At 40.5% G+C, this 27826-nt stretch overlaps 1 protein-coding gene across 1 annotated transcript in view; it reads right to left on the reverse strand.

Annotated features, from left to right (window-relative positions):
- The window catches only part of LOC147662764 (E3 ubiquitin/ISG15 ligase TRIM25-like), a 237947-nt gene that overhangs the window by 137613 nt on the left and 72508 nt on the right, over positions 1-27826 (reverse strand). The window contains exon 4 of the mRNA XM_086950917.1: positions 27058-27205. Within this exon, the coding sequence (XP_086807043.1) occupies positions 27058-27205 (148 nt within the window). The remainder of the gene's footprint in view (positions 1-27057; positions 27206-27826) is intronic.

The following is a 27826-nucleotide window of genomic DNA, read 5'->3' on the forward strand; positions in this document are numbered from 1 at the left end:
TAAACACTTACGCTCCCATGTGCAACCTATTGCTTCCATCACATATTACTTTGCCTTAAATTTATGTACACACCTGAGTTTATGTACACAGTAATAATGGTAAGCATGCTTTGCACTACGTGTTGTAATGCATTTGAATCAACATTAGCGCTACTGCGCTACCCGTCCTTTGGGACCAAGCCGACTCCCAAGCCTCGAACTAACATGCTTATGAGAGCGTTGAAGTGCCCAAGCCTCGCTTTGAGCGAGACGGGGCAATCCGAGGTGGGCGTGTGCGTTCCTAGCCTCTCTATCGGCTTGACACGCCCACCCGGAAACAGGGCGCACACGCGACCGCTCTGCTTAAAAACAAGTCTACCGGCCCCGTTTTTTCCATCTTCGGGGTCCGGTTTGGAGGTCACAACTAGGTTGACCAGCGGGTCGGAAGCGTTGAGGGCGTGAGTAACGACGACACGCATGCTGCTGCTCCTTCTGTCACCAGAGCTAAGTACCTGTAGAGGCATTGCCAATGTACCATATTTTTTCTTTCCTTAGGATGTGCCAGGTCGCTCCGACCCCCTCCCGAGACCCATGGTGCTAGTAGCGCCCCTTTTGAAAGTGAGACATGTATCTTTTAATACCTATTTGAAGGGGCACAGACCTTTTAGGTCCATTGATCCCTTCATAAGGAGTACACGCAATCGCGTTTTTAAATCCCCCATTTTAATTGTTTCTCTTGTAAATAGCACACCTCTAGCACATCACTTCCCAGAGATATCTGCTATCATCCTCTAGGGGCTATCTGGATGGTGCATAAAATCTATGTTTATTTTGGGAAATACCACTTGAGCCACACTTCATGGAGCACTATGACTACTCAGTAAGGCTCATATTAACAATGTTTATGTTTGTCTTCTGTCTGTCTGTGTGTTTTTCTCACTTTACAGGTGCAGTGACACTCCAAATTTACGGAGTATTTTTTGGAATCGAGTATTTTACTCTTCCACTAATTTTTATGCACTTTTTTCACTTCTTATTTTTCACTTTCACGTCCCCAGGTCAGGGTGGGTGATTAGAGAGCCCATACCACCGGGGTATAGTCCTGATGAATGCCACGGTAATATACCACCCTTATGGCTGAAACATGTTGACTGGAAGGAATTGAGTATATTCTGTATTTTACCAACCTTGATCCTTGGCATATAAATACAGACACGTAATACTCTTTACTTTGTGCCTCAGGGATCATTTATTAAATATATTTTTTCGATACCCTTTTTTTAGGCACTTTTAATATTTCACTGTAAACAAGAGCACGCCCTCCATACACAAAAACCTGCTCCGCAGTCTTTCTGGCGTCGTAGCACACCGCAGAGGCATTCGGCCTCTGTCGGTGGGGCCCGATGATGAAGCATGACACTGACTAGGTCAGTGTGTGAGGGCTTTCTTTATCACCCAAATCGGATGTGATAATCTAATCTTGTGTTGACTCCTTGAACTGTGGTCTGTATAGTTTACGCTTAGATTGATCAAATGTTTGATCTGACCTCTCTTTTCTTGTTTTTGTATAGTTATTTTATTTACATAAAAAGCTACATATAAAGTATTTGTTGTTAAAGTTATTTATGCAGTATCTAAATTTAGTTTGCATAAAAGAGTACAAGAATATCTTAGGAAAAAAGTCAAACATTTTAATGGTAATTGACCAAATGTTCATTTGTACATTTTAATTTCAAAGAGGTAAGTGTAAATGTGATACCAGTGGGTCACTGGGACCATCCCCTTGGGAACACCTTTTACTCCTCTTAGCAACAGAGGATTCCACACAGTAAGTTTGTATGTATCAAATGTTTTTCATTTATTTGTCAATGTTCACTGAATATTGATATGTAGCATATTCAATAGTTGAAACTGTATCCACATTGGTATACATATATGATTCAATCATTCATGAGGCATCATTATTTTTTACAATGTCCAATGCATTTCGGGCTACTGGATGAGCCCTTCATCAGGGAATAACGCTATGGATAAAAGAGATTACATGTAACCACTTAATATCTTTGACCATGAACAGTACATTCAGAAATAACAATCGAACTTAGGTTAGAGTTAGGAATATATGCATGCTATTCTCACTGAGATAGAATGAAAAGTAAATCCGAACGGTAACTTACATGCCTTGAGCATTTTGGATAGATCAAAAAAAGTCGCCTGTTGTGTTAAGCTGAAAAAAAGGGAAAGCGCGGGTATTGTTAAGTGTAGCAACGCGATTTGAAAAAGGCAGACCGAACGTGTGGGTTTGATCTGACAAACTGACCTGTTGCTCGGTGAATAGGATTTCCGAAAAAATAAAGCGTGACAGCTTCTGTGTGGTTCAGCGTCTCTATCTGCAACAATGTTGCCATTTGGTTTGTGAATTCAACCATGGACGCGATCACGTGTCCAATAGAGGTTGAAGAAAAACTATAGGGATGCTGTTAGTTATCGATAACAATACACCGTAATTTGCTCTAAGCTCACTGTAAAGTGATATAAGTATCAGTGAACAACTGTGAAGATAAAAGTGAATAAAAAATGCTGAAAACGGTAAAAGTGAAGTTAAAAATAAAAGTGAAAAACGGGCGGCCCTCGGTCTTGAACCGGGGTCTGGGAAAATTAATCCTTATGTCAGGAGCTCTAGTGTGTTGAGCTATCGGACTCAGCTAATAGATTTCTCATCTGAATGTATTGTAGTCATACACAGGGGTACCAATCTGAAAGCACATGGGGCAATTTATAATTCAAAAAAGATAATTCATAGGTAGCATGAAAATTCACTCCTTTCATTGAGTCCGAAAGGTCTGTGAGTACATAATTTATACATCCAGAAGTTCTCTTTCTGAAGCATATATTTGGTGTTGTCTCTTCCTTCTGTTTTTTGAACTGTTTCTAAGATCAAAAATTTCAGTTGGGCAATGCTGTGTTTGGCTTCAAGAAAGTGCATTGCGACGGTAGATTTTTCATTCCTCAAACGTATGTTCGACTTGTGTTCTGTGAGTCGAATTTTAATTTTTCGTTCGGTCTTACCGATATATAGTTTGCCACATGGGCATTTCAAAGCATATATGATGTTGGAAGAATCACACGTGGCGTTGACCCTTAGTTTAATCTCCTGACCCCTCATAGGGTGATTGATTTTGTTGCCTTTGATAATGTTGTTGCAATGTCCGCAATTATAGCACGGTTTGGTTCCATGGTAAGTTTCGGATGTGGGTGTCCGGGGTTGGATTATTTCACCTATGTTTCTTGATCTAGTGAATGCAAATAAAGGTGGGTCTTTAAAGCAATCATTAAAGTCTGGTTCTAGAGTGAGTATTTGCCAGTGCTTAAGTATGGTCTTTTTGAATTTGTGACTCGTTGTTGAAAATTTGGATATGGCAACTATCCTAGTTTGCTCTTTTGCTTGACTGGGTTGAAGTAAAACTCTTCTATCTTTTTGTTCAAGTTTCTGTTTGGATTCTTGCAAGATATTTTGAGGATATCCTCTTTGTTCAAATTTGTTTTCCATCTCCATTATTCTTTTTTTCATCAAATTAGGTTCTGACGTGATTCTCTTTACTCTTGCCATCTGAGAGAACGGTAAGAATCTCTTTAGATTCTGTTCATGAAAACTACTATAGTGGAGCATGTTATTTCGGTCCGTACTTTTGATATGTAGGTCAGTTTCAAGGCCTTTATTGGTGAGATTAATTCTGACATCAAGAAAGGTGATGGTAGTGTCAGATATTTCCCAAGTGAGTTGGATCCTTTCGTCCACTTGATTAAATTGTGTGAGCATTTCCTGTAGTTCTTCTTTTGTGCTAGACCAAATTAAGAAAATATCATCTATATATCGAATAAATGTTTTCAGATTATTTTGCCATTGTGTTTTAGAAAGTATGTGTTTCTCCTCGTAAAACTTCATAAAGAGATTCGCATAGACCGGCGCAGCCGAATTGCCCATGGCTGTACCAACCAGTTGTAGGTACCAGTTGTCTTTGTGTTTAAAGTAGCTTTGGTAAAGTGAAAAAAGCATGAGTTCCATCAGGAATGTTTGAAAGTTCACATCAAGATCTGTGTTTGTAAGTGCGTTCTCAATTGCTTCAATGCCCAAAGAGTGTGGTATGCTAGTATATAGCGATTTTACATCTGCTGTACACAGAATTATTCTTTCTTCAGGATTTATTTGGATGGTCTCCAACTTCAATAGAAAGTCTGTGGTATCCTTCACATATGTTATCATATTTTTGACTATTGGTTGTAGGTACTTGTCTAGTAGTTGACCAATAGGTTCGTGCATACTGTTACGTGTGGATACTATCGGTCTTAGGGGAGGATCAGTTAAGTCCTTGTGGATCTTAGGAACCATATTCAGGGTGGGGCTTTTTGGGTAATCTTTGAGTAGGAATTTCTTTGTTCTGTCATTAATTACTCCCATTCCATAAGCTTTTTCCACAATTTGTTTCAAATTCTGTGAGAATTCGTTAGTGGGGTTATGTTCAAGCCTCATGTATGTGTTGGTGTCATTCATGTGTTCCATCACTTTGCGTTCGTATTGTTCTCGATCCATTATTACAATGGCACCTCCCTTGTCCGCTTTGGTACAAATAATTTTCTCATTGTAGGAGAGTTTTTTGAGAGTATCCAGATCCTTCTGAGTGATATTTTTATTTGTGTTTCTTTGATGTTTGAATTTAGTTAAATCTTGCTTCACCATTTTCTCAAAGAGATCAATCGTTTTGTGACTGACAGGAGCTTGAAAGGAACTGCTGGGTCGTAGTCCTAGTAATTGGTCTGTTTCTGGAGTGGACGGTTTGGGTAGAATGTTATCAAAGAAATGACGTAGTCGTAGTTTGCGTATTAGTTTGTAAAAGCTGACCTCCAGTTCCAATTGGTCTGTTGTGTGGGTTGGTACAAATGATGTACCTTTCTGTAGTAGTTGTATTACATATTGGCTTATTGGGTGATGGCTGATGTTGATTACTAGTTGGTCTTTGGGGTTTTTTTCTTCTCTTTGTTGGAGCCTGTCACACTCCTGGTGACTGGTGCTTCTTTCTCCTTCTCTCTTTCTTTCTCTGGTTCTTTTGTTCTGTCCTCTCCTGGGTCTCCTCTTTGTGCTTGACCCTGTTCTAAAAAATGACTCTGTTGGGTTTGGATGGTAACAGTTGGTTCTGTGTTTTGTTCAGAATCAGAGCTAGTAGATGGTTGTGGAACATTGGTAGTAGATCGTTCAGTGGTTTTTGTTGTCGCTCTTTGTGGTTTCCCTCTTTGAGTTGAGTCACTATCTGAGGAGGATGTTTCAGTTTGGGATGTGTAAGGTTTATTGGCTCTTTTTCTTGAGTAGATCTCTGCCCAAGTGTACACTTCCCCCAAGCGGTAATCTAATGTGTCTCGTTTGTATTTATGAATTTTCCTTTCATTTAGATCTTTGGTGTGTTTGTCCATTTGGGTATGTATGTCTTCCAATATTTTTGTTAACTCCTCGTTGGTCATAGTGTTAGATAATTCGTTTTGGGTTTCTGCTATTTCTTTCGTTAATTCCTCTAGAATTTCTGATAGTTCCTCTATGATGAGCAAAATGAGGTCGAGCGAACATTTGTTTAATATTTCATACCATTTCTCTTGAAATTTTTTTGAATTTTTGCACAGAGAGGGTTTTAGGGCAATCCTGAGACCTCGGGGTATGCGTTGATTTTTGTGGTATTTTATCAATGTACTTGCATGCATTTGTTGATTGATTTTGCGTTTGAATAGATATATTAATTGCCTTATATTTTGCTCCTTAGTGCGTGTGTTGGATTCCTGTGATAGTTCATCCCTGATGAGACCATAAATTCTGTCTGCCTCTTCTGGTTTAAACGCAAAGGTTGAGGCCCTTGCCTCAGTACTCCTTGATATTTCATCATAGTTGCTCATAGTGTTTTCGTTTAGTTGACTCAATTCTTTGAATTCTTTGAATTATTATGCGTGCTATCCTTCCAAGTGAGGTTTAGAACATTGAAACAGAAAACAATTTAGGATGGGTGCACAGCTTTTTATCTTAGTTCATCAAGTTTGGGTTCTCCATGGGTGGCGTTTGTACCCCTAAAAACGCCTGTAAACAACAGTGAAAATGTGATACCAGTGGGTCACTGGGACCATCCCCTTGGGAACATCTTTTACTCCTCTTAGCAACAGAGGATTCCACACAGTAAGTTTGTATGTATCAAATGTTTTTCATTTATTTGTCAATGTTCACTGAATATTGATATGTAGCATATTCAATAGTTGAAACTGTATCCACATTGGTATACATATATGATTCAATCATTCATGAGGCATCATTATTTTTTACAATGTCCAATGCATTTCGGGCTACTGGATGAGCCCTTCATCAGGGAATAACGCTATGGATAAAAGAGATTACATGTAACCACTTAATATCTTTGACCATGAACAGTACATTCAGAAATAACAATCGAACTTAGGTTAGAGTTAGGAATATATGCATGCTATTCTCACTGAGATAGAATGAAAAGTAAATCCGAACGGTAACTTACATGCCTTGAGCATTTTGGATAGATCAAAAAAAGTCGCCTGTTGTGTTAAGCTGAAAAAAAGGGAAAGCGCGGGTATTGTTAAGTGTAGCAACGCGATTTGAAAAAGGCAGACCGAACGTGTGGGTTTGATCTGACAAACTGACCTGTTGCTCGGTGAATAGGATTTCCGAAAAAATAAAGCGTGACAGCTTCTGTGTGGTTCAGCGTCTCTATCTGCAACAATGTTGCCATTTGGTTTGTGAATTCAACCATGGACGCGATCACGTGTCCAATAGAGGTTGAAGAAAAACTATAGGGATGCTGTTAGTTATCGATAACAATACACCGTAATTTGCTCTAAGCTCACTGTAAAGTGATATAAGTATCAGTGAACAACTGTGAAGATAAAAGTGAATAAAAAATGCTGAAAACGGTAAAAGTGAAGTTAAAAATAAAAGTGAAAAACGGGCGGCCCTCGGTCTTGAACCGGGGTCTGGGAAAATTAATCCTTATGTCAGGAGCTCTAGTGTGTTGAGCTATCGGACTCAGCTAATAGATTTCTCATCTGAATGTATTGTAGTCATACACAGGGGTACCAATCTGAAAGCACATGGGGCAATTTATAATTCAAAAAAGATAATTCATAGGTAGCATGAAAATTCACTCCTTTCATTGAGTCCGAAAGGTCTGTGAGTACATAATTTATACATCCAGAAGTTCTCTTTCTGAAGCATATATTTGGTGTTGTCTCTTCCTTCTGTTTTTTGAACTGTTTCTAAGATCAAAAATTTCAGTTGGGCAATGCTGTGTTTGGCTTCAAGAAAGTGCATTGCGACGGTAGATTTTTCATTCCTCAAACGTATGTTCGACTTGTGTTCTGTGAGTCGAATTTTAATTTTTCGTTCGGTCTTACCGATATATAGTTGGCCACATGGGCATTTCAAAGCATATATGATGTTGGAAGAATCACACGTGGCGTTGACCCTTAGTTTAATCTCCTGACCCCTCATAGGGTGATTGATTTTGTTGCCTTTGATAATGTTGTTGCAATGTCCGCAATTATAGCACGGTTTGGTTCCATGGTAAGTTTCGGATGTGGGTGTCCGGGGTTGGATTATTTCACCTATGTTTCTTGATCTAGTGAATGCAAATAAAGGTGGGTCTTTAAAGCAATCATTAAAGTCTGGTTCTAGAGTGAGTATTTGCCAGTGCTTAAGTATGGTCTTTTTGAATTTGTGACTCGTTGTTGAAAATTTGGATATGGCAACTATCCTAGTTTGCTCTTTTGCTTGACTGGGTTGAAGTAAAACTCTTCTATCTTTTTGTTCAAGTTTCTGTTTGGATTCTTGCAAGATATTTTGAGGATATCCTCTTTGTTCAAATTTGTTTTCCATCTCCATTATTCTTTTTTTCATCAAATTAGGTTCTGACGTGATTCTCTTTACTCTTGCCATCTGAGAGAACGGTAAGAATCTCTTTAGATTCTGTTCATGAAAACTACTATAGTGGAGCATGTTATTTCGGTCCGTACTTTTGATATGTAGGTCAGTTTCAAGGCCTTTATTGGTGAGATTAATTCTGACATCAAGAAAGGTGATGGTAGTGTCAGATATTTCCCAAGTGAGTTGGATCCTTTCGTCCACTTGATTAAATTGTGTGAGCATTTCCTGTAGTTCTTCTTTTGTGCTAGACCAAATTAAGAAAATATCATCTATATATCGAATAAATGTTTTCAGATTATTTTGCCATTGTGTTTTAGAAAGTATGTGTTTCTCCTCGTAAAACTTCATAAAGAGATTCGCATAGACCGGCGCAGCCGAATTGCCCATGGCTGTACCAACCAGTTGTAGGTACCAGTTGTCTTTGTGTTTAAAGTAGCTTTGGTAAAGTGAAAAAAGCATGAGTTCCATCAGGAATGTTTGAAAGTTCACATCAAGATCTGTGTTTGTAAGTGCGTTCTCAATTGCTTCAATGCCCAAAGAGTGTGGTATGCTAGTATATAGCGATTTTACATCTGCTGTACACAGAATTATTCTTTCTTCAGGATTTATTTGGATGGTCTCCAACTTCAATAGAAAGTCTGTGGTATCCTTCACATATGTTATCATATTTTTGACTATTGGTTGTAGGTACTTGTCTAGTAGTTGACCAATAGGTTCGTGCATACTGTTACGTGTGGATACTATCGGTCTTAGGGGAGGATCAGTTAAGTCCTTGTGGATCTTAGGAACCATATTCAGGGTGGGGCTTTTTGGGTAATCTTTGAGTAGGAATTTCTTTGTTCTGTCATTAATTACTCCCATTCCATAAGCTTTTTCCACAATTTGTTTCAAATTCTGTGAGAATTCGTTAGTGGGGTTATGTTCAAGCCTCATGTATGTGTTGGTGTCATTCACGTGTTCCATCACTTTGCGTTCGTATTGTTCTCGATCCATTATTACAATGGCACCTCCCTTGTCCGCTTTGGTACAAATAATTTTCTCATTGTAGGAGAGTTTTTTGAGAGTATCCAGATCCTTCTGAGTGATATTTTTATTTGTGTTTCTTTGATGTTTGAATTTAGTTAAATCTTGCTTCACCATTTTCTCAAAGAGATCAATCGTTTTGTGACTGACAGGAGCTTGAAAGGAACTGCTGGGTCGTAGTCCTAGTAATTGGTCTGTTTCTGGAGTGGACGGTTTGGGTAGAATGTTATCAAAGAAATGACGTAGTCGTAGTTTGCGTATTAGTTTGTAAAAGCTGACCTCCAGTTCCAATTGGTCTGTTGTGTGGGTTGGTACAAATGATGTACCTTTCTGTAGTAGTTGTATTACATATTGGCTTATTGGGTGATGGCTGATGTTGATTACTAGTTGGTCTTTGGGGTTTTTTTCTTCTCTTTGTTGGAGCCTGTCACACTCCTGGTGACTGGTGCTTCTTTCTCCTTCTCTCTTTCTTTCTCTGGTTCTTTTGTTCTGTCCTCTCCTGGGTCTCCTCTTTGTGCTTGACCCTGTTCTAAAAAATGACTCTGTTGGGTTTGGATGGTAACAGTTGGTTCTGTGTTTTGTTCAGAATCAGAGCTAGTAGATGGTTGTGGAACATTGGTAGTAGATCGTTCAGTGGTTTTTGTTGTCGCTCTTTGTGGTTTCCCTCTTTGAGTTGAGTCACTATCTGAGGAGGATGTTTCAGTTTGGGATGTGTAAGGTTTATTGGCTCTTTTTCTTGAGTAGATCTCTGCCCAAGTGTACACTTCCCCCAAGCGGTAATCTAATGTGTCTCGTTTGTATTTATGAATTTTCCTTTCATTTAGATCTTTGGTGTGTTTGTCCATTTGGGTATGTATGTCTTCCAATATTTTTGTTAACTCCTCGTTGGTCATAGTGTTAGATAATTCGTTTTGGGTTTCTGCTATTTCTTTCGTTAATTCCTCTAGAATTTCTGATAGTTCCTCTATGATGAGCAAAATGAGGTCGAGCGAACATTTGTTTAATATTTCATACCATTTCTCTTGAAATTTTTTTGAATTTTTGCACAGAGAGGGTTTTAGGGCAATCCTGAGACCTCGGGGTATGCGTTGATTTTTGTGGTATTTTATCAATGTACTTGCATGCATGCATATCTTGATGTGAACTTTCAAACATTCCTGATGGAACTCATGCTTTTTTCACTTTACCAAAGCTACTTTAAACACAAAGACAACTGGTACCTACAACTGGTTGGTACAGCCATGGGCAATTCGGCTGCGCCGGTCTATGCGAATCTCTTTATGAAGTTTTACGAGGAGAAACACATACTTTCTAAAACACAATGGCAAAATAATCTGAAAACATTTATTCGATATATAGATGATATTTTCTTAATTTGGTCTAGCACAAAAGAAGAACTACAGGAAATGCTCACACAATTTAATCAAGTGGACGAAAGGATCCAACTCACTTGGGAAATATCTGACACTACCATCACCTTTCTTGATGTCAGAATTAATCTCACCAATAAAGGCCTTGAAACTGACCTACATATCAAAAGTACGGACCGAAATAACATGCTCCACTATAGTAGTTTTCATGAACAGAATCTAAAGAGATTCTTACCGTTCTCTCAGATGGCAAGAGTAAAGAGAATCACGTCAGAACCTAATTTGATGAAAAAAAGAATAATGGAGATGGAAAACAAATTTGAACAAAGAGGATATCCTCAAAATATCTTGCAAGAATCCAAACAGAAACTTGAACAAAAAGATAGAAGAGTTTTACTTCAACCCAGTCAAGCAAAAGAGCAAACTAGGATAGTTGCCATATCCAAATTTTCAACAACGAGTCACAAATTCAAAAAGACCATACTTAAGCACTGGCAAATACTCACTCTAGAACCAGACTTTAATGATTGCTTTAAAGACCCACCTTTATTTGCATTCACTAGATCAAGAAACATAGGTGAAATAATCCAACCCCGGACACCCACATCCGAAACTTACCATGGAACCAAACCGTGCTATAATTGCGGACATTGCAACAACATTATCAAAGGCAACAAAATCAATCACCCTATGAGGGGTCAGGAGATTAAACTAAGGGTCAACGCCACGTGTGATTCTTCCAACATCATATATGCTTTGAAATGCCCATGTGGCAAACTATATATCGGTAAGACCGAACGAAAAATTAAAATTCGACTCACAGAACACAAGTCGAACATACGTTTGAGGAATGAAAAATCTACCGTCGCAATGCACTTTCTTGAAGCCAAACACAGCATTGCCCAACTGAAATTTTTGATCTTAGAAACAGTTCAAAAAACAGAAGGAAGAGACAACACCAAATATATGCTTCAGAAAGAGAACTTCTGGATGTATAAATTATGTACTCACAGACCTTTCGGACTCAATGAAAGGAGTGAATTTTCATGCTACCTATGAATTATCTTTTTTGAATTATAAATTGCCCCATGTGCTTTCAGATTGGTACCCCTGTGTATGACTACAATACATTCAGATGAGAAATCTATTAGCTGAGTCCGATAGCTCAACACACTAGAGCTCCTGACATAAGGATTAATTTTCCCAGACCCCGGTTCAAGACCGAGGGCCGCCCGTTTTTCACTTTTATTTTTAACTTCACTTTTACCGTTTTCAGCATTTTTTATTCACTTTTATCTTCACAGTTGTTCACTGATACTTATATCACTTTACAGTGAGCTTAGAGCAAATTACGGTGTATTGTTATCGATAACTAACAGCATCCCTATAGTTTTTCTTCAACCTCTATTGGACACGTGATCGCGTCCATGGTTGAATTCACAAACCAAATGGCAACATTGTTGCAGATAGAGACGCTGAACCACACAGAAGCTGTCACGCTTTATTTTTTCGGAAATCCTATTCACCGAGCAACAGGTCAGTTTGTCAGATCAAACCCACACGTTCGGTCTGCCTTTTTCAAATCGCGTTGCTACACTTAACAATACCCGCGCTTTCCCTTTTTTTCAGCTTAACACAACAGGCGACTTTTTTTGATCTATCCAAAATGCTCAAGGCATGTAAGTTACCGTTCGGATTTACTTTTCATTCTATCTCAGTGAGAATAGCATGCATATATTCCTAACTCTAACCTAAGTTCGATTGTTATTTCTGAATGTACTGTTCATGGTCAAAGATATTAAGTGGTTACATGTAATCTCTTTTATCCATAGCGTTATTCCCTGATGAAGGGCTCATCCAGTAGCCCGAAATGCATTGGACATTATAAAAAAAAAAAAAAAAAAAAAAAAAAAAAAAAAAAAAATAATGATGCCTCATGAATGATTGAATCATATATGTATACCAATGTGGATACAGTTTCAACTATTGAATATGCTACATATCAATATTCAGTGAACATTGACAAATAAATGAAAAACATTTGATACATACAAACTTACTGTGTGGAATCCTCTGTTGCTAAGAGGAGTAAAAGGTGTTCCCAAGGGGATGGTCCCAGTGACCCACTGGTATCACATTTTCACTGTTGTTTACAGGCGTTTTTAGGGGTACAAACGCCACCCATGGAGAACCCAAACTTGATGAACTAAGATAAAAAGCTGTGCACCCATCCTAAATTGTTTTCTGTTTCAATGTTCTAAACCTCACTTGGAAGGATAGCACGCATAATAATTCAAAGAATTCAAAGAATTGAGTCAACTAAACGAAAACACTATGAGCAACTATGATGAAATATCAAGGAGTACTGAGGCAAGGGCCTCAACCTTTGCGTTTAAACCAGAAGAGGCAGACAGAATTTATGGTCTCATCAGGGATGAACTATCACAGGAATCCAACACACGCACTAAGGAGCAAAATATAAGGCAATTAATATATCTATTCAAACGCAAAATCAATCAACAAATGCATGCAAGTACATTGATAAAATACCACAAAAATCAACGCATACCCCGAGGTCTCAGGATTGCCCTAAAACCCTCTCTGTGCAAAAATTCAAAAAAATTTCAAGAGAAATGGTATGAAATATTAAACAAATGTTCGCTCGACCTCATTTTGCTCATCATAGAGGAACTATCAGAAATTCTAGAGGAATTAACGAAAGAAATAGCAGAAACCCAAAACGAATTATCTAACACTATGACCAACGAGGAGTTAACAAAAATATTGGAAGACATACATACCCAAATGGACAAACACACCAAAGATCTAAATGAAAGGAAAATTCATAAATACAAACGAGACACATTAGATTACCGCTTGGGGGAAGTGTACACTTGGGCAGAGATCTACTCAAGAAAAAGAGCCAATAAACCTTACACATCCCAAACTGAAACATCCTCCTCAGATAGTGACTCAACTCAAAGAGGGAAACCACAAAGAGCGACAACAAAAACCACTGAACGATCTACTACCAATGTTCCACAACCATCTACTAGCTCTGATTCTGAACAAAACACAGAACCAACTGTTACCATCCAAACCCAACAGAGTCATTTTTTAGAACAGGGTCAAGCACAAAGAGGAGACCCAGGAGAGGACAGAACAAAAGAACCAGAGAAAGAAAGAGAGAAGGAGAAAGAAGCACCAGTCACCAGGAGTGTGACAGGCTCCAACAAAGAGAAGAAAAAAACCCCAAAGACCAACTAGTAATCAACATCAGCCATCACCCAATAAGCCAATATGTAATACAACTACTACAGAAAGGTACATCATTTGTACCAACCCACACAACAGACCAATTGGAACTGGAGGTCAGCTTTTACAAACTAATACGCAAACTACGACTACGTCATTTCTTTGATAACATTCTACCCAAACCGTCCACTCCAGAAACAGACCAATTACTAGGACTACGACCCAGCAGTTCCTTTCAAGCTCCTGTCAGTCACAAAACGATTGATCTCTTTGAGAAAATGGTGAAGCAAGATTTAACTAAATTCAAACATCAAAGAAACACAAATAAAAATATCACTCAGAAGGATCTGGATACTCTCAAAAAACTCTCCTACAATGAGAAAATTATTTGTACCAAAGCGGACAAGGGAGGTGCCATTGTAATAATGGATCGAGAACAATACGAACGCAAAGTGATGGAACACGTGAATGACACCAACACATACATGAGGCTTGAACATAACCCCACTAACGAATTCTCACAGAATTTGAAACAAATTGTGGAAAAAGCTTATGGAATGGGAGTAATTAATGACAGAACAAAGAAATTCCTACTCAAAGATTACCCAAAAAGCCCCACCCTGAATATGGTTCCTAAGATCCACAAGGACTTAACTGATCCTCCCCTAAGACCGATAGTATCCACACGTAACAGTATGCACGAACCTATTGGTCAACTACTAGACAAGTACCTACAACCAATAGTCAAAAATATGATAACATATGTGAAGGATACCACAGACTTTCTATTGAAGTTGGAGACCATCCAAATAAATCCTGAAGAAAGAATAATTCTGTGTACAGCAGATGTAAAATCGCTATATACTAGCATACCACACTCTTTGGGCATTGAAGCAATTGAGAACGCACTTACAAACACAGATCTTGATGTGAACTTTCAAACATTCCTGATGGAACTCATGCTTTTTTCACTTTACCAAAGCTACTTTAAACACAAAGACAACTGGTACCTACAACTGGTTGGTACAGCCATGGGCAATTCGGCTGCGCCGGTCTATGCGAATCTCTTTATGAAGTTTTACGAGGAGAAACACATACTTTCTAAAACACAATGGCAAAATAATCTGAAAACATTTATTCGATATATAGATGATATTTTCTTAATTTGGTCTAGCACAAAAGAAGAACTACAGGAAATGCTCACACAATTTAATCAAGTGGACGAAAGGATCCAACTCACTTGGGAAATATCTGACACTACCATCACCTTTCTTGATGTCAGAATTAATCTCACCAATAAAGGCCTTGAAACTGACCTACATATCAAAAGTACGGACCGAAATAACATGCTCCACTATAGTAGTTTTCATGAACAGAATCTAAAGAGATTCTTACCGTTCTCTCAGATGGCAAGAGTAAAGAGAATCACGTCAGAACCTAATTTGATGAAAAAAAGAATAATGGAGATGGAAAACAAATTTGAACAAAGAGGATATCCTCAAAATATCTTGCAAGAATCCAAACAGAAACTTGAACAAAAAGATAGAAGAGTTTTACTTCAACCCAGTCAAGCAAAAGAGCAAACTAGGATAGTTGCCATATCCAAATTTTCAACAACGAGTCACAAATTCAAAAAGACCATACTTAAGCACTGGCAAATACTCACTCTAGAACCAGACTTTAATGATTGCTTTAAAGACCCACCTTTATTTGCATTCACTAGATCAAGAAACATAGGTGAAATAATCCAACCCCGGACACCCACATCCGAAACTTACCATGGAACCAAACCGTGCTATAATTGCGGACATTGCAACAACATTATCAAAGGCAACAAAATCAATCACCCTATGAGGGGTCAGGAGATTAAACTAAGGGTCAACGCCACGTGTGATTCTTCCAACATCATATATGCTTTGAAATGCCCATGTGGCAAACTATATATCGGTAAGACCGAACGAAAAATTAAAATTCGACTCACAGAACACAAGTCGAACATACGTTTGAGGAATGAAAAATCTACCGTCGCAATGCACTTTCTTGAAGCCAAACACAGCATTGCCCAACTGAAATTTTTGATCTTAGAAACAGTTCAAAAAACAGAAGGAAGAGACAACACCAAATATATGCTTCAGAAAGAGAACTTCTGGATGTATAAATTATGTACTCACAGACCTTTCGGACTCAATGAAAGGAGTGAATTTTCATGCTACCTATGAATTATCTTTTTTGAATTATAAATTGCCCCATGTGCTTTCAGATTGGTACCCCTGTGTATGACTACAATACATTCAGATGAGAAATCTATTAGCTGAGTCCGATAGCTCAACACACTAGAGCTCCTGACATAAGGATTAATTTTCCCAGACCCCGGTTCAAGACCGAGGGCCGCCCGTTTTTCACTTTTATTTTTAACTTCACTTTTACCGTTTTCAGCATTTTTTATTCACTTTTATCTTCACAGTTGTTCACTGATACTTATATCACTTTACAGTGAGCTTAGAGCAAATTACGGTGTATTGTTATCGATAACTAACAGCATCCCTATAGTTTTTCTTAAACCTCTATTGGACACGTGATCGCGTCCATGGTTGAATTCACAAACCAAATGGCAACATTGTTGCAGATAGAGACGCTGAACCACACAGAAGCTGTCACGCTTTATTTTTTCGGAAATCCTATTCACCGAGCAACAGGTCAGTTTGTCAGATCAAACCCACACGTTCGGTCTGCCTTTTTCAAATCGCGTTGCTACACTTAACAATACCCGCGCTTTCCCTTTTTTTCAGCTTAACACAACAGGCGACTTTTTTTGATCTATCCAAAATGCTCAAGGCATGTAAGTTACCGTTCGGATTTACTTTTCATTCTATCTCAGTGAGAATAGCATGCATATATTCCTAACTCTAACCTAAGTTCGATTGTTATTTCTGAATGTACTGTTCATGGTCAAAGATATTAAGTGGTTACATGTAATCTCTTTTATCCATAGCGTTATTCCCTGATGAAGGGCTCATCCAGTAGCCCGAAATGCATTGGACATTGTAAAAAATAATGATGCCTCATGAATGATTGAATCATATATGTATACCAATGTGGATACAGTTTCAACTATTGAATATGCTACATATCAATATTCAGTGAACATTGACAAATAAATGAAAAACATTTGATACATACAAACTTACTGTGTGGAATCCTCTGTTGCTAAGAGGAGTAAAAGGTGTTCCCAAGGGGATGGTCCCAGTGACCCACTGGTATCACATTTTCACTGTTGTTTACAGGCGTTTTTAGGGGTACAAACGCCACCCATGGAGAACCCAAACTTGATGAACTAAGATAAAAAGCTGTGCACCCATCCTAAATTGTTTTCTGTTTCAAAGAGGTAAGTGTAAACATCAGAAATATATTGATATGCCTAAGGCTACTCAACCCCGCAACCACAAAAAGAGCACCTTGAGATTGTTAAACCGAGCCCTGTACACTCACATTCGATACCTGGACTCACTACACAATATACTTCTTTTTTGTATAATATATCAAGAGCCATCTTCCTACAATCGCATCGTTAACGGAGAAGCATAATATGTAAAGCCATCATCATTACAAAAACAACCAACAGCAGCTAATCCGTTAGCATATTATTTTTAAACTCATTATTATGAATTGTTCAACGTATGGGTCACACTTAAGTGCATCTTGGGACTGGGAAATAGGCACGCTACCAGCGATAGTTCAAATTGTTGACGAATCCACACTACAGGCCAGCTCTATATGAGCCACTAATACTGGAGTTAGGCCTTCATTGCATCTTGATGGGACCACTAGTAGAGCTGCCAATTTAGAAAATGTCCTGTTGTTGCAGAAAGCATTCTTTTCATATCTAACTAGGTTCAGTCACTAAAGTTATTACCTGCTGTTTATGTGCTGCATAGTCCGTTGAGCCATGTAGCTTTCAGCCAACATGAAATCTTTTGTTTCAGAAACAAACTAAAAATGAACCACAAATGTGCCACTTGTTCTTATAACATGAATCCAGACCTCAAAAGTAGTCTCTTTGGATGACATTTCAAGGAATGTGTTCAGTACAAGAACTGTATGCATAGATATGTTATGTAGCAACTCGAGTCAATGAGAACAAAAACAGACAGGAGAATACACCCTCTGTATCAAGGAGAGATTTCAACATTCAAATTTTCAGGGAAAGCTGTGCATGTTTCAGTAACCTTGTGGAATACACTGTACATTTGATCCAACTGAATGAATTGGAAGGTCAGCTGGTAGGTACTGAGGCTGAAGCTAGGCGGCAAGCAGGGCAGCATGTGCAATTCCAATTGTTAGATCAAGGTACCAAAGTCCCTCTGAGTACCTTTTCTAATTTAGTTTTGTTTATCTATTGGTTTTGAACAGAAAGTAAAGACAAATCACATGGGAAAACAAGGAAGGATATAGAGGCAGCAAGCATAAGGAGATTAAAACTATTTCTATGCCAAGGGCATGATAAAGAGTTTACAATTTTTTTTGCTATCAGTTCCCTGGCAAAAGGCAAAGCGTTCCAAAGGGTAGAGCTTTAATGGATTAAGGACTTTTCCTAATAGCCCAAATGACCTGATGGGATAAACAATGAGTGGTCTTGAGAAGCCTAACTTAGGTCCCGATTATGATCGTGGACGGACCTGCGTCCGTCCGCCACCCTGAGGTGGAGGGACCGTCCGCAAGGGCAGCGGCGGTCCCTTCATGTAAATTAGGATGTGACCGCCACCTTGGCGGTCACATCCCATATCTTTAACCTTGCGGCGGGTGCTGCTTGTAGCAGCGCCCGCCGCAAGGTTAAAATTGCATGCTTTGCATATGCATGCACAAAGCGGAAGGCACCGCGCGGTGCCTGCCGCTTTGTGCATGCATATGCAGGGGGGTACCATAGGTACCCCCCATGTGCACCCCCCACCCCCTGACACCCTGGGGGCCCGCAACGGGCCCCCAGAAGCAAAGGTACACACGCTTTTCCACAGCGGAAAATCCGCCACAGAAAAGCATGTTTCCTCACCCTTCGTAATTTGTCTGGCAGTGTCTTGCAGACACCGCCACCAAATTGCAGACAACAACCCGTGGATCAGCGGCGGATGGACTTGCCATCCGCCGCTGATAACACCACCATCCTAATGTGGCTGGTGGTGTTTTGGAGGTCCGCAGCGGTGAATCCGCATCCTCCGGGCCGGCGGTGGCTTCCGCCGGCCCGGAGGATGCGGATTCACTGCAATCCTAATGGACCTCTTAATTTGTTGATCGGGTCTTAAGGAAGCACATATTCTTATAGCGATGCTTAGGAGCTGCACTAGTACAGAGCCTTGAGGACAAAGTAAATGTTTTGGAGTCAACTTTGCTTAACAGGCAGGCAACATAGTTAAAAAGTTTGAGCTATTGGTATTGTGAATGGCAATGTTTTTATTTATGTGTTTTTGTTTTGAAAATAGCGAAATTAATAGCTTTGGCATTTACAATGGCAATAGTTTTAACTTTTGCAAATGTGACACCTATAGCATTAGCTCTAGCAAGGCTGCTATGGAAGTACCTCTTCTTTAAAATCAGCATAGGAACCACACCAGCCAACACCAAACAGCCATCAAGGAAAGACTGCAACGCGGATAGACCAGCACGATCAGGTGAGAACCACAACATGAAAAACAGTGCCTCCATGAAAATTGCAACTTGAAATCCGACGAGGAAGGATTCCCAGAAATATCTTACGTTGTGGACCCGCCGGAGAGTTATCCAACTCGTCGCCACATAAATGTAGCAGTATTCTCCAAAGATGATACGCACGACCGTGTAATTAAAGTTCCTTTATTAAGATAACTCCCCAGAGCAGCCGAACTCCAGCTGCTCGGTCTTGAAACTCCCAACATTCCTATTCCGACTGAAACAGCAATCCCTTGCGTTAAGTCTTCCAAAAATGCGAGGGATTGCAGTGTACATTACAAATCACAACACTCTGTCCAGTCGAATGCTGTACTCAAGTTGATCGTGTACAGGCAAACAAGGGCCACCCTACTCACAAGGAACCAGGGCATCTAGTATATAGCAAGGAACAATGGTTCCTGTGGACAATGTGTATAATATATGAGTATCAGTAGAGGATGCCATGCCACCTCTCATTCTTCAGGGCGAATGACTTCAGTGAGGTTAAACTTTCCCCAAGTGGATCCTTATATACCAGTTGGAGTAACCCAACCACCAATAATTTACATTATCAGGGCTCGAAAAATCAAAAAAATTGTACTAGTCCTGCAGGGCTAGCACCTTAAAAAATGTCCTCGACCTAACTGCAACCTACTTGATCTCCGTCTGTGAAAGCGGAGCAAATGTGACAAGATAAGATTTAAAGGCATCTTTATTGCTCATTAACTTTGTGAGCAATAAAAATGCCTTTAAATCTTGTTATCTTGTCACTTTTACTCCGTTTTCACAGACAGAGGACAAAAGTTGGTTTGTTTTCCTACTTGCCAGAAAGGGCGAGTAGGACCTAAAAACAGCTCGACCTTGTTAAATTTAGCTCGACTATGCGAGCGGTCGAGTGGAATTTTCGAGCCCTGATTATAAAATATTGACTGCAACAGGGACCATGGGCCTTGAAAGCAACATAACAATTCGAATATTTATGTGAACATAAGGACAGATAGTATTGATTGATATCTTTCAAGGACCCATTAAAGTTACTTCACTATATCCATCCAGGGCGTACCATTCTTGAGACAAAATGGGTGCATTCGAAACCCCACTGTACACCATCGCCTTCTGTATCAGAGGCTGCGTTTCCATCCCGCCCTTACTGTTGTCTCCTCATCCGGGCCTTGGTTCTGTGCGGAGTAATGTACGCACAGAACGCAACCATGCCAAGGCAGTCAGTACACGACAACTGAGACATTAAAGGCCATGCGTGACGAGGCATGTGCGAACAAACTCGACCTGCACCAAAACGTGTATCAACTTACAAGCCCCACGCATGTTATCGGCGTTTTGCGTTTGCCATCTTTCGTCTCACATTCCAGGCGCTCGTGTTTCCTGAGGGCCTAGAATTCTACATCTAACCCCTTCTCAAGCTGTCTTGCATGCATAAGGGCAGGAAGTGTGGTATGTTTCTGCTCCCCAGATACAACGACAACCCACATTTTTGTGGAACTTAACAACCGAGTGTGAGAAATGAAGTATCGCTTTGAATGCAATGAAATCTGAAAGGTACCAACACAGGCACAGCACCACCACTCCCTAATCAGAGCGGATGGCTCGAAAACGCCCTCTCTGAGGCATCGCGCACACAAGGATGTGTGCAAAAAAAAAATGCACGCATCCCTTACTTTACGACCATGACTGTGTGCCCTCAGTCGAGGACTGTGCCAGCCGCGCCCCCTCCCCTCCCGCAAGGCAGCATTGTGAAAGAAACACATAAATCTCCAGTCCTCAAGTGTGACGTTCAAGCATTTTTTTACTACCATGGTTTACAATTCAGAGAAGGGCTAGGGGGCTGAGGAGTGGCCGGCAGGGCTGAGGAATGGACTAGTGCACGAAGCATGTTGGCTCCGGGGCCAGGCGGAGCGGGAGGGGGGCGCCCGCTGTCACTTACCAAACAGCAGCAGCTTCAGCTCCCGGCGGGCGCCCCGCTTGTCCCTGCGGAGCTGCCGTTCGATCTCGTCGTTGATCCGCCGGGCTTCCTTCCCCTCCTCGCTCAGGCAGCACGCCATGATGGACTCCAGAGTCATTTTTCCTCCCGACAGCCCACCCAGCAGCAGCCACCACCTCCCCTACCACCACCACCCAAAAAAAACAGCGAGAAGCCCCCGGCCCCCACACACATACCACCGTCTTGCTTTTTTTCCTCAGGCAAACGGAACATCGCCGCCGGCCTGCGACCAGGAAGTCAGGCAGGCCGGGCGGGACAACCGAAAACAGGAAGTAGGAGAGCGGGAGCCTACCCCGCCTCCCACGGAAGAGCCGCGGCTGTTTGGAGCACCGGAGCAGGCAGGAGCCTACCCTGCGCCCCGGTGCCGAAGAAGGGAGGAAGAGTCCTGCTGCCGGGCCCTGCAGCTGCCGATGAGAGGAGAGCCGCCGCACCAAGGAAGCCGGTGAGTGGGGCATGTGTGTGTGTGCGCGCGCGTGCAGGGGCGGGGGCTGTGTATATGTGTGAGCGTGCGTGTGTGTATGTGTCTTGGAGTCTGTGTGTATGCGTGTGTGTGTGTGTGACTGTGGGGGGGGGAGGGGGTGTGTGTGTAGGTGCGCCGGCGAGGGGGGGGGAGGAGGGGTGTGTGTGTAGGGGCGGCGGCGGTGACGACGGGGGGGGGTGTGTGTAGGTCCGGCGACGGGGTGTGTGTGTGTGTGCGTGCCTGTGTATGCGTGTGCCTGTGCCTGTGTATGCGTGTGGCTGTGCGCATGCGTGAATGTGGATGCGCGTGCAGGCAGCTGAATCCAGCCGGGGAGAAGCGCGTGACAGTTTCTTGTCCGTCATTCCCCCGTGTCAGCTCGCTATAGTTCTCCACCTGGACCGCATCCTTCGGATGCGTGTTGCCAGACTCGACCTAAAAAGGAGCAGATGATGCTAAGAGCAAAGGACACATAAAAAGATCCGGCCCTAGAGGTATATCTAAAGTCAATAGAAAATCATCAATTGCACATTGCAATATCCATCATAAGAGTCGATAATTTATTAAAATCCTTTTATGTTACAGTACAACTCAACAGCTGGAACCAAAACAGGTTTCCGGTAACACATAATTAAGTGAATCCATTCGAGCTGCAACATGAACTTTATCTAAGAGTGAGTATTCTTCGGCAAAAATTATTTAGTTTTTTTGCTAATTAACAGAATGGGTCAAGAATTAGGAGTCCACAAAATAACAAATAATAGGATATGTAATGATTCAACCCTCATGAAGCCATGTATCACTTTTCCTGCCAGTTTTGTAACCTGAAAATATGCTGCATTAGTAATGTACCTTAGAACTGAATGAGGAACAAACATGTTTCTAAAATAATATGTATCCGTTGAGTCTAAGTGAATGGCAAATACTGAACAGGAATGTAATATAGTTAACAATAAAATTTGTATTTATGGTTTTGCAAAAAAGAGGAATGTTTTTTAATAAAATCTCTTATATATTTTCTTAAATAGATTGTTTTTAATATAAGAAAGCCTTGTCCTGAAGAAGGTGGCCAACGTTTTCACTGAAACGCCGCGTCGACAGTTGTCTTGCTTTTTAAATTGTCTTTTTAATAATATGTAATGTTATGTTTTAATAAATTGTACAGAAAAATTGTTTTTTATAGAACATTGGTGAACAAACAGATCAGATCCTTTTTTATTACAATAAAATTCCGAATACAAAATGCAAAACCTTTTTCACCCCATTCTTGTTTAAATTGTTTTTAATTAAGAATATTCAAGGGTTGCAACTGAGTAGTTTAGATCAATGATAGATTTGTGAATTTGTTATTTTGTGGTGTAGGACTCCCAATAATTGACCATACTCACAGGTTACCATAGAATACGGTTTAACGGGGGACTATTCATTTAGTCTCATGTGTTACTAAAAACCAGGAAAAGGGATCCCTTTGATATTTGTTGACCACAAACCCATTCCCTTTTTCTCTAAAAGGGTGTCTCCCAATATACATTTTTTTGTCAATACATTATTTGTGACATACAGTGACACCTTATCACTGTAGAAAAAAAGCAATAACTTCCAAGTAGTTAAATAATGTACATAACTAACTGTAATATGCTACTGTAGCAGTGTAGAAACAGCCTTAAAATAATTCTAACTCCACTTACGTGCTTATGGTAGGCCACCAGACTATTTTCAATTTCTATTCGGATTGTTCTGGACATATTTTAAAGGCAACAGAATAAACCAGGAGCAAGTAATCTACAGAGAATATTTCAATTTAATCTAGAGCCACTAACATTCAAGGTTTGAAAGTAATTTGCCGGTGAAAACCATTTTAACTGCTGAATTTAGTCTTGAAAAGTGTTCACGCATGCAGAAGCATGGCATTCCTGTTAACAGTTGACAAGTTTAGTAGGGACCTTTTGGGAGAACAAACTGATTATTTAAAAAACAAATGTATATCTTAGGTCATCTATTATTAAGAATAAAATAATGAAATAGTAAAGTGTTTGATATATGGTGCATCATTCAATTCACTGCCATTTCTAAGTGCTGAAAATAACAGAGTTTACTATTATTTAACCTCTTCGATGCGTCGGACGGCCGCCGGCCGTCAGACGTCACAGTGGGTGTGTGCGGAGGACGGCCGGGGGCCGCCTGAACTGCGAACGCGTCATTTGTTTTCAGCACTGCGACGGCATTTCCGCTGCAGCGAAGAGGATAATTTAATAGAGCCGAACTTGGAAGGATAGAATGCGGAGTTGGTCTTGCTAGGTTTGAGCATGTGTACTTCAAACACTGTATATAGCAACAGAAAGTTAAAATTCACCAATATTCTCCAGACTTAATGGCAGGAGTGCTTTTTCATAGAGTAAGCGAACAAGGCATAAAACTGAAGAGAAAAAAACAGATGCTTGGAGCCTATCCTGGCTCATGTTTTCTTTTTTCATGTGTGTGAGTAGGTCAACAAGTACTGTTTTTTCGTAATAATCTAACACTTGTAGTCCTGGGCCGAGACTGGATTTAATGAGATGGTGATGCCGAGAGCAGAGGGCAATGTGCTGGTAATAAGACAGAAATAGGCACAACAAGCACTGTACACGTCAAAAGGGGTATAAAAACCTTTACGTAACTACCAGTACAGTACAGTAGAGCTTGACATAATGTGGCCACTTGGCACTCATGCTAGTGTAAAGATTACTATGAGTCACAAAAAACATCAGGAACTCAAGAGCCTTTTAGAGCGAGCCAAAAAAGTACAATTTGAAATGCACCAACATGAAACTTAAGTCTGCGGGGTTCCTTCAGGCTCACCTGTGGCCAGGATATTTTTAGTGGCAATCTGTCTTCTAATGGGAGTGTGTGAAGATCCTGGTGGCTGGCCCCAACCTTTCTTTCCTACCGGATTGTTGCACTGGCTACTCTCTGCAGTGGACACCCTTAAAAAGCAGTATGGACTGGGGGAGAAGCATGCTTTCGCTACTTTGAATGTTGAGCTCCCAGCAGTGCAGCTGAAAGTACAAGCCAGTGGCATTCTTGGCATGAAGGTCTGCTGCCTGCAGGAGCTCATTGCCTCAAAGCTGTAGGGTCTCCGGTAAAGCAAGAATGGAACCAGGATGTCTTAAGAACCCGAGCCTGATAGAAAGTGTTATGTGCAGTTCCTTGCATTTTGTATAGGAGATTGGTGGGCATCTAAACAGAAATCCAATAGCAGAACATGCATAACTGGATAGAAATGGCAAATCAGTAATTATGTAACTTGCTGATAATCCCTAAATGTAACCGATTTTCAGGGGCTATCAGGAACCTCCACTGGCTGCCAGTTAAAGAGCGTATAGTATTCAAGGCACTGTATCTGATCCATAAAACTTTGTATGGCGGAAGTCCAATGGAATACCATAAATTATTCCAATGGTACACCCCCAGATGCCCACTAAGATCAGCCAATAAAGAATTGGTAAACGTTCCTTTAATTAAGAAAGCTAAATGGGGAGGTAGATGCCTCACATATTTAGCTCCCAAACCATGGAACAACCTGCCTGTACACATCAGATCCCAGCCAGCCCGGTCCCAATTCCGGGGCCAATTGAAAACTTGGCTGTTCCCCACTCAGTAAGTTCTGATTTTCTAGGCTCCACGTCTATCTCTATGCTTCCAGCGCCAAGACGCATCGGCAATCAATCGCTTTATAAGCTCTTACTTACTTACTAAATCATTAAATAAGCTGTCGACTCAGTGAGTTATGTCGAGGCAGGTCCCATCACTGAAAATCTGCACCAACATGCAGGAAAGAAATAGTACCTTCAGTACCTTCTAAACAGGGATTTATTTTTAATTTTGAAGAGATTGCATCATATTTTTACAATATGATGTAAATGGAAACGTTTTCATGGCTTGGCTTGTGCACAGGCTCTTAGAGCTAAGCCAGAACCGTGGCGCCTAGTGTGACAATCATTTTTGGCACCCCCCACCCCATGACCGCCTCCTCGGATTCTTTCACTGCAGTCGGACAAAAGTGCCCCTCATCTCTACAATCATTAATTATTGCTAAACACAGTGCCCCACCCTGAGGTCAGTGCCCCCCTCCACAGGTCGGCACCTAGTGAAGCCGCAACTGTTGCACTGCCCTAAAGCCGGCCCTGCATGGGGCCATCAGTCAATACATAAAATGATTTGTGAAAGGTGAGAATTAGAAACATGAAGCCCTGCCCACATGCACAGATCTGACAACTCTACCATTAAGGCTTTTTGTAGCACAGACTACAAATTGTGTGTGCAGTGAAAATACATTTAAAATAAGTAATCCCAGGGCTAGAATCCCAGGCCATTGAGTTGCACGTGACCTCAGTCATGAGCTCTCAAGCAAAACTACCAGGTCCAGGTGGAGCGGGCATGGGCGTGGCTTCAGGGGGGAGTTTGGGGTGTGACACGCCTCAAGTGCATACTTGGTATAGTAGTTGGGTCTGGGGCCGCTGAGTTGGATCTGATATGTCTGGTGCGGTTTTTCTCATTGTCCTCATTTCACCAAGAGGTTTTAACTTGTTAATGTTTTTAGATTGGGATTTTAAATATATTTAGTGACCTCTACACCAAATAAGTAGCAAATCTGCACCCATAGAAATTCTCATCGAATGGGTGCAAATTGAATGCTTTTTGGAATTCACAAATATTGGCAGTAGTAGGCTTAGTAAGCTGCACCAGTCTCAGGTTTCCAGAAGCACTACTGACAAACACCCAAAAGGTGATGGGATGAATGCTTGCATTTTTTCGCTCACTGCACAAATCAGTACTGATCCTGTTCCTCATGGAAATAGTCCATCCCGAACCTTGGTCTTCTCAACACCCCACCCCAACCACTGTGCAGGCCCCTGCATTTTTAGTTGGAAATTTGATACTCACAACACTCTGCCCATTGAATCTCAATAACTAAGCTACCCATGAACATAATCTCTCATAGGGTATCTTTAAATATTCTTCATACTATAACCCGTTCAGGGTGAATTTACCCCTCAAACAAAAGTACACCCCGGTGACATTATTTCCAAAGGATCCCAGAGTATTTGGGGTAGGGAGTTGGACCATCTTTTTTCTCCTTAAAGCCATTTTGTTAGGGAATGACTTTGAAAAAGGTCTCAACATGTTTGTAACAATACCCATTTATATGCCAACAGAAAAAGAACGAGAAACTTGATTTTTTCTGCAGAACCTTTTAGTAAAACAAACAATACAAAAATGTTAACACAAATAGAGCAAATATGCCAAGAAAATTATATAGGAATGCAAGAATTACCTGTCTGTTCATTTGGACTTTTATGGTTTCTTAGTTTTTCTTTCAGGTAATAAACATCTCTACAAATTGTGTGCAATAATTTGTGATCACAGTCAATTCTTGGTACAAAAGCATCTTTAGTAGTGGTGTCGTTAAGCTTTGTTGCTTTCTGAAAAGGCAGAAAATAAGTTTAAGAAAAATAAATTAAATACATTACTTTCAGCTCATTTGTGGTGAACGTGTGACTGGCATTATAAAAAGAACTTGAAATCATGTACCCCTCTTAGTGTAGGATCTTTACTGACCTATATACAACTGTATCAAGCAAAATCAGCATTCTTCATTTGCAAAAACACTCAAGATGAGCACAAGTGTGGCCTGGCAGCCACGGCTATACAAATACTTGAGGCCATAAAGCTCAGAGACCACATGACCCTACTGCCTGCAATAGCTGGCTATATGGTCACATTCAATTTCCTGCTACCTTGAGTGAGATAATCCTCTCCAGAGGTGTCAGATCTTTTTAAACCTATTTCAATGAACATGCAGAGAAAAGAGTAGATCTAATAAATATTTTAAGATTCAGCAAGTTTATCATGTTTAATTATCACACCTATGTGTAGCCCATGGGATTAACTTCTATATTAAGTATCACCTCAGTAGATTGTGTGGCCTCTACACTCCGATCCCATGTTTAAACAGATGCTATTGGGCATATTCACAAAGATAAATGTTGTCTTAAATGTAGACTTAGAACCTTATTTATCTCTTATATGGCTGCCAGTAATTC

Source organism: Lissotriton vulgaris, unplaced genomic scaffold (assembly GCF_964263255.1).
Source record: "Lissotriton vulgaris unplaced genomic scaffold, aLisVul1.2 SCAFFOLD_2765, whole genome shotgun sequence".
In the NCBI taxonomy this organism is placed as follows: Eukaryota; Metazoa; Chordata; class Amphibia; order Caudata; family Salamandridae; genus Lissotriton; species Lissotriton vulgaris.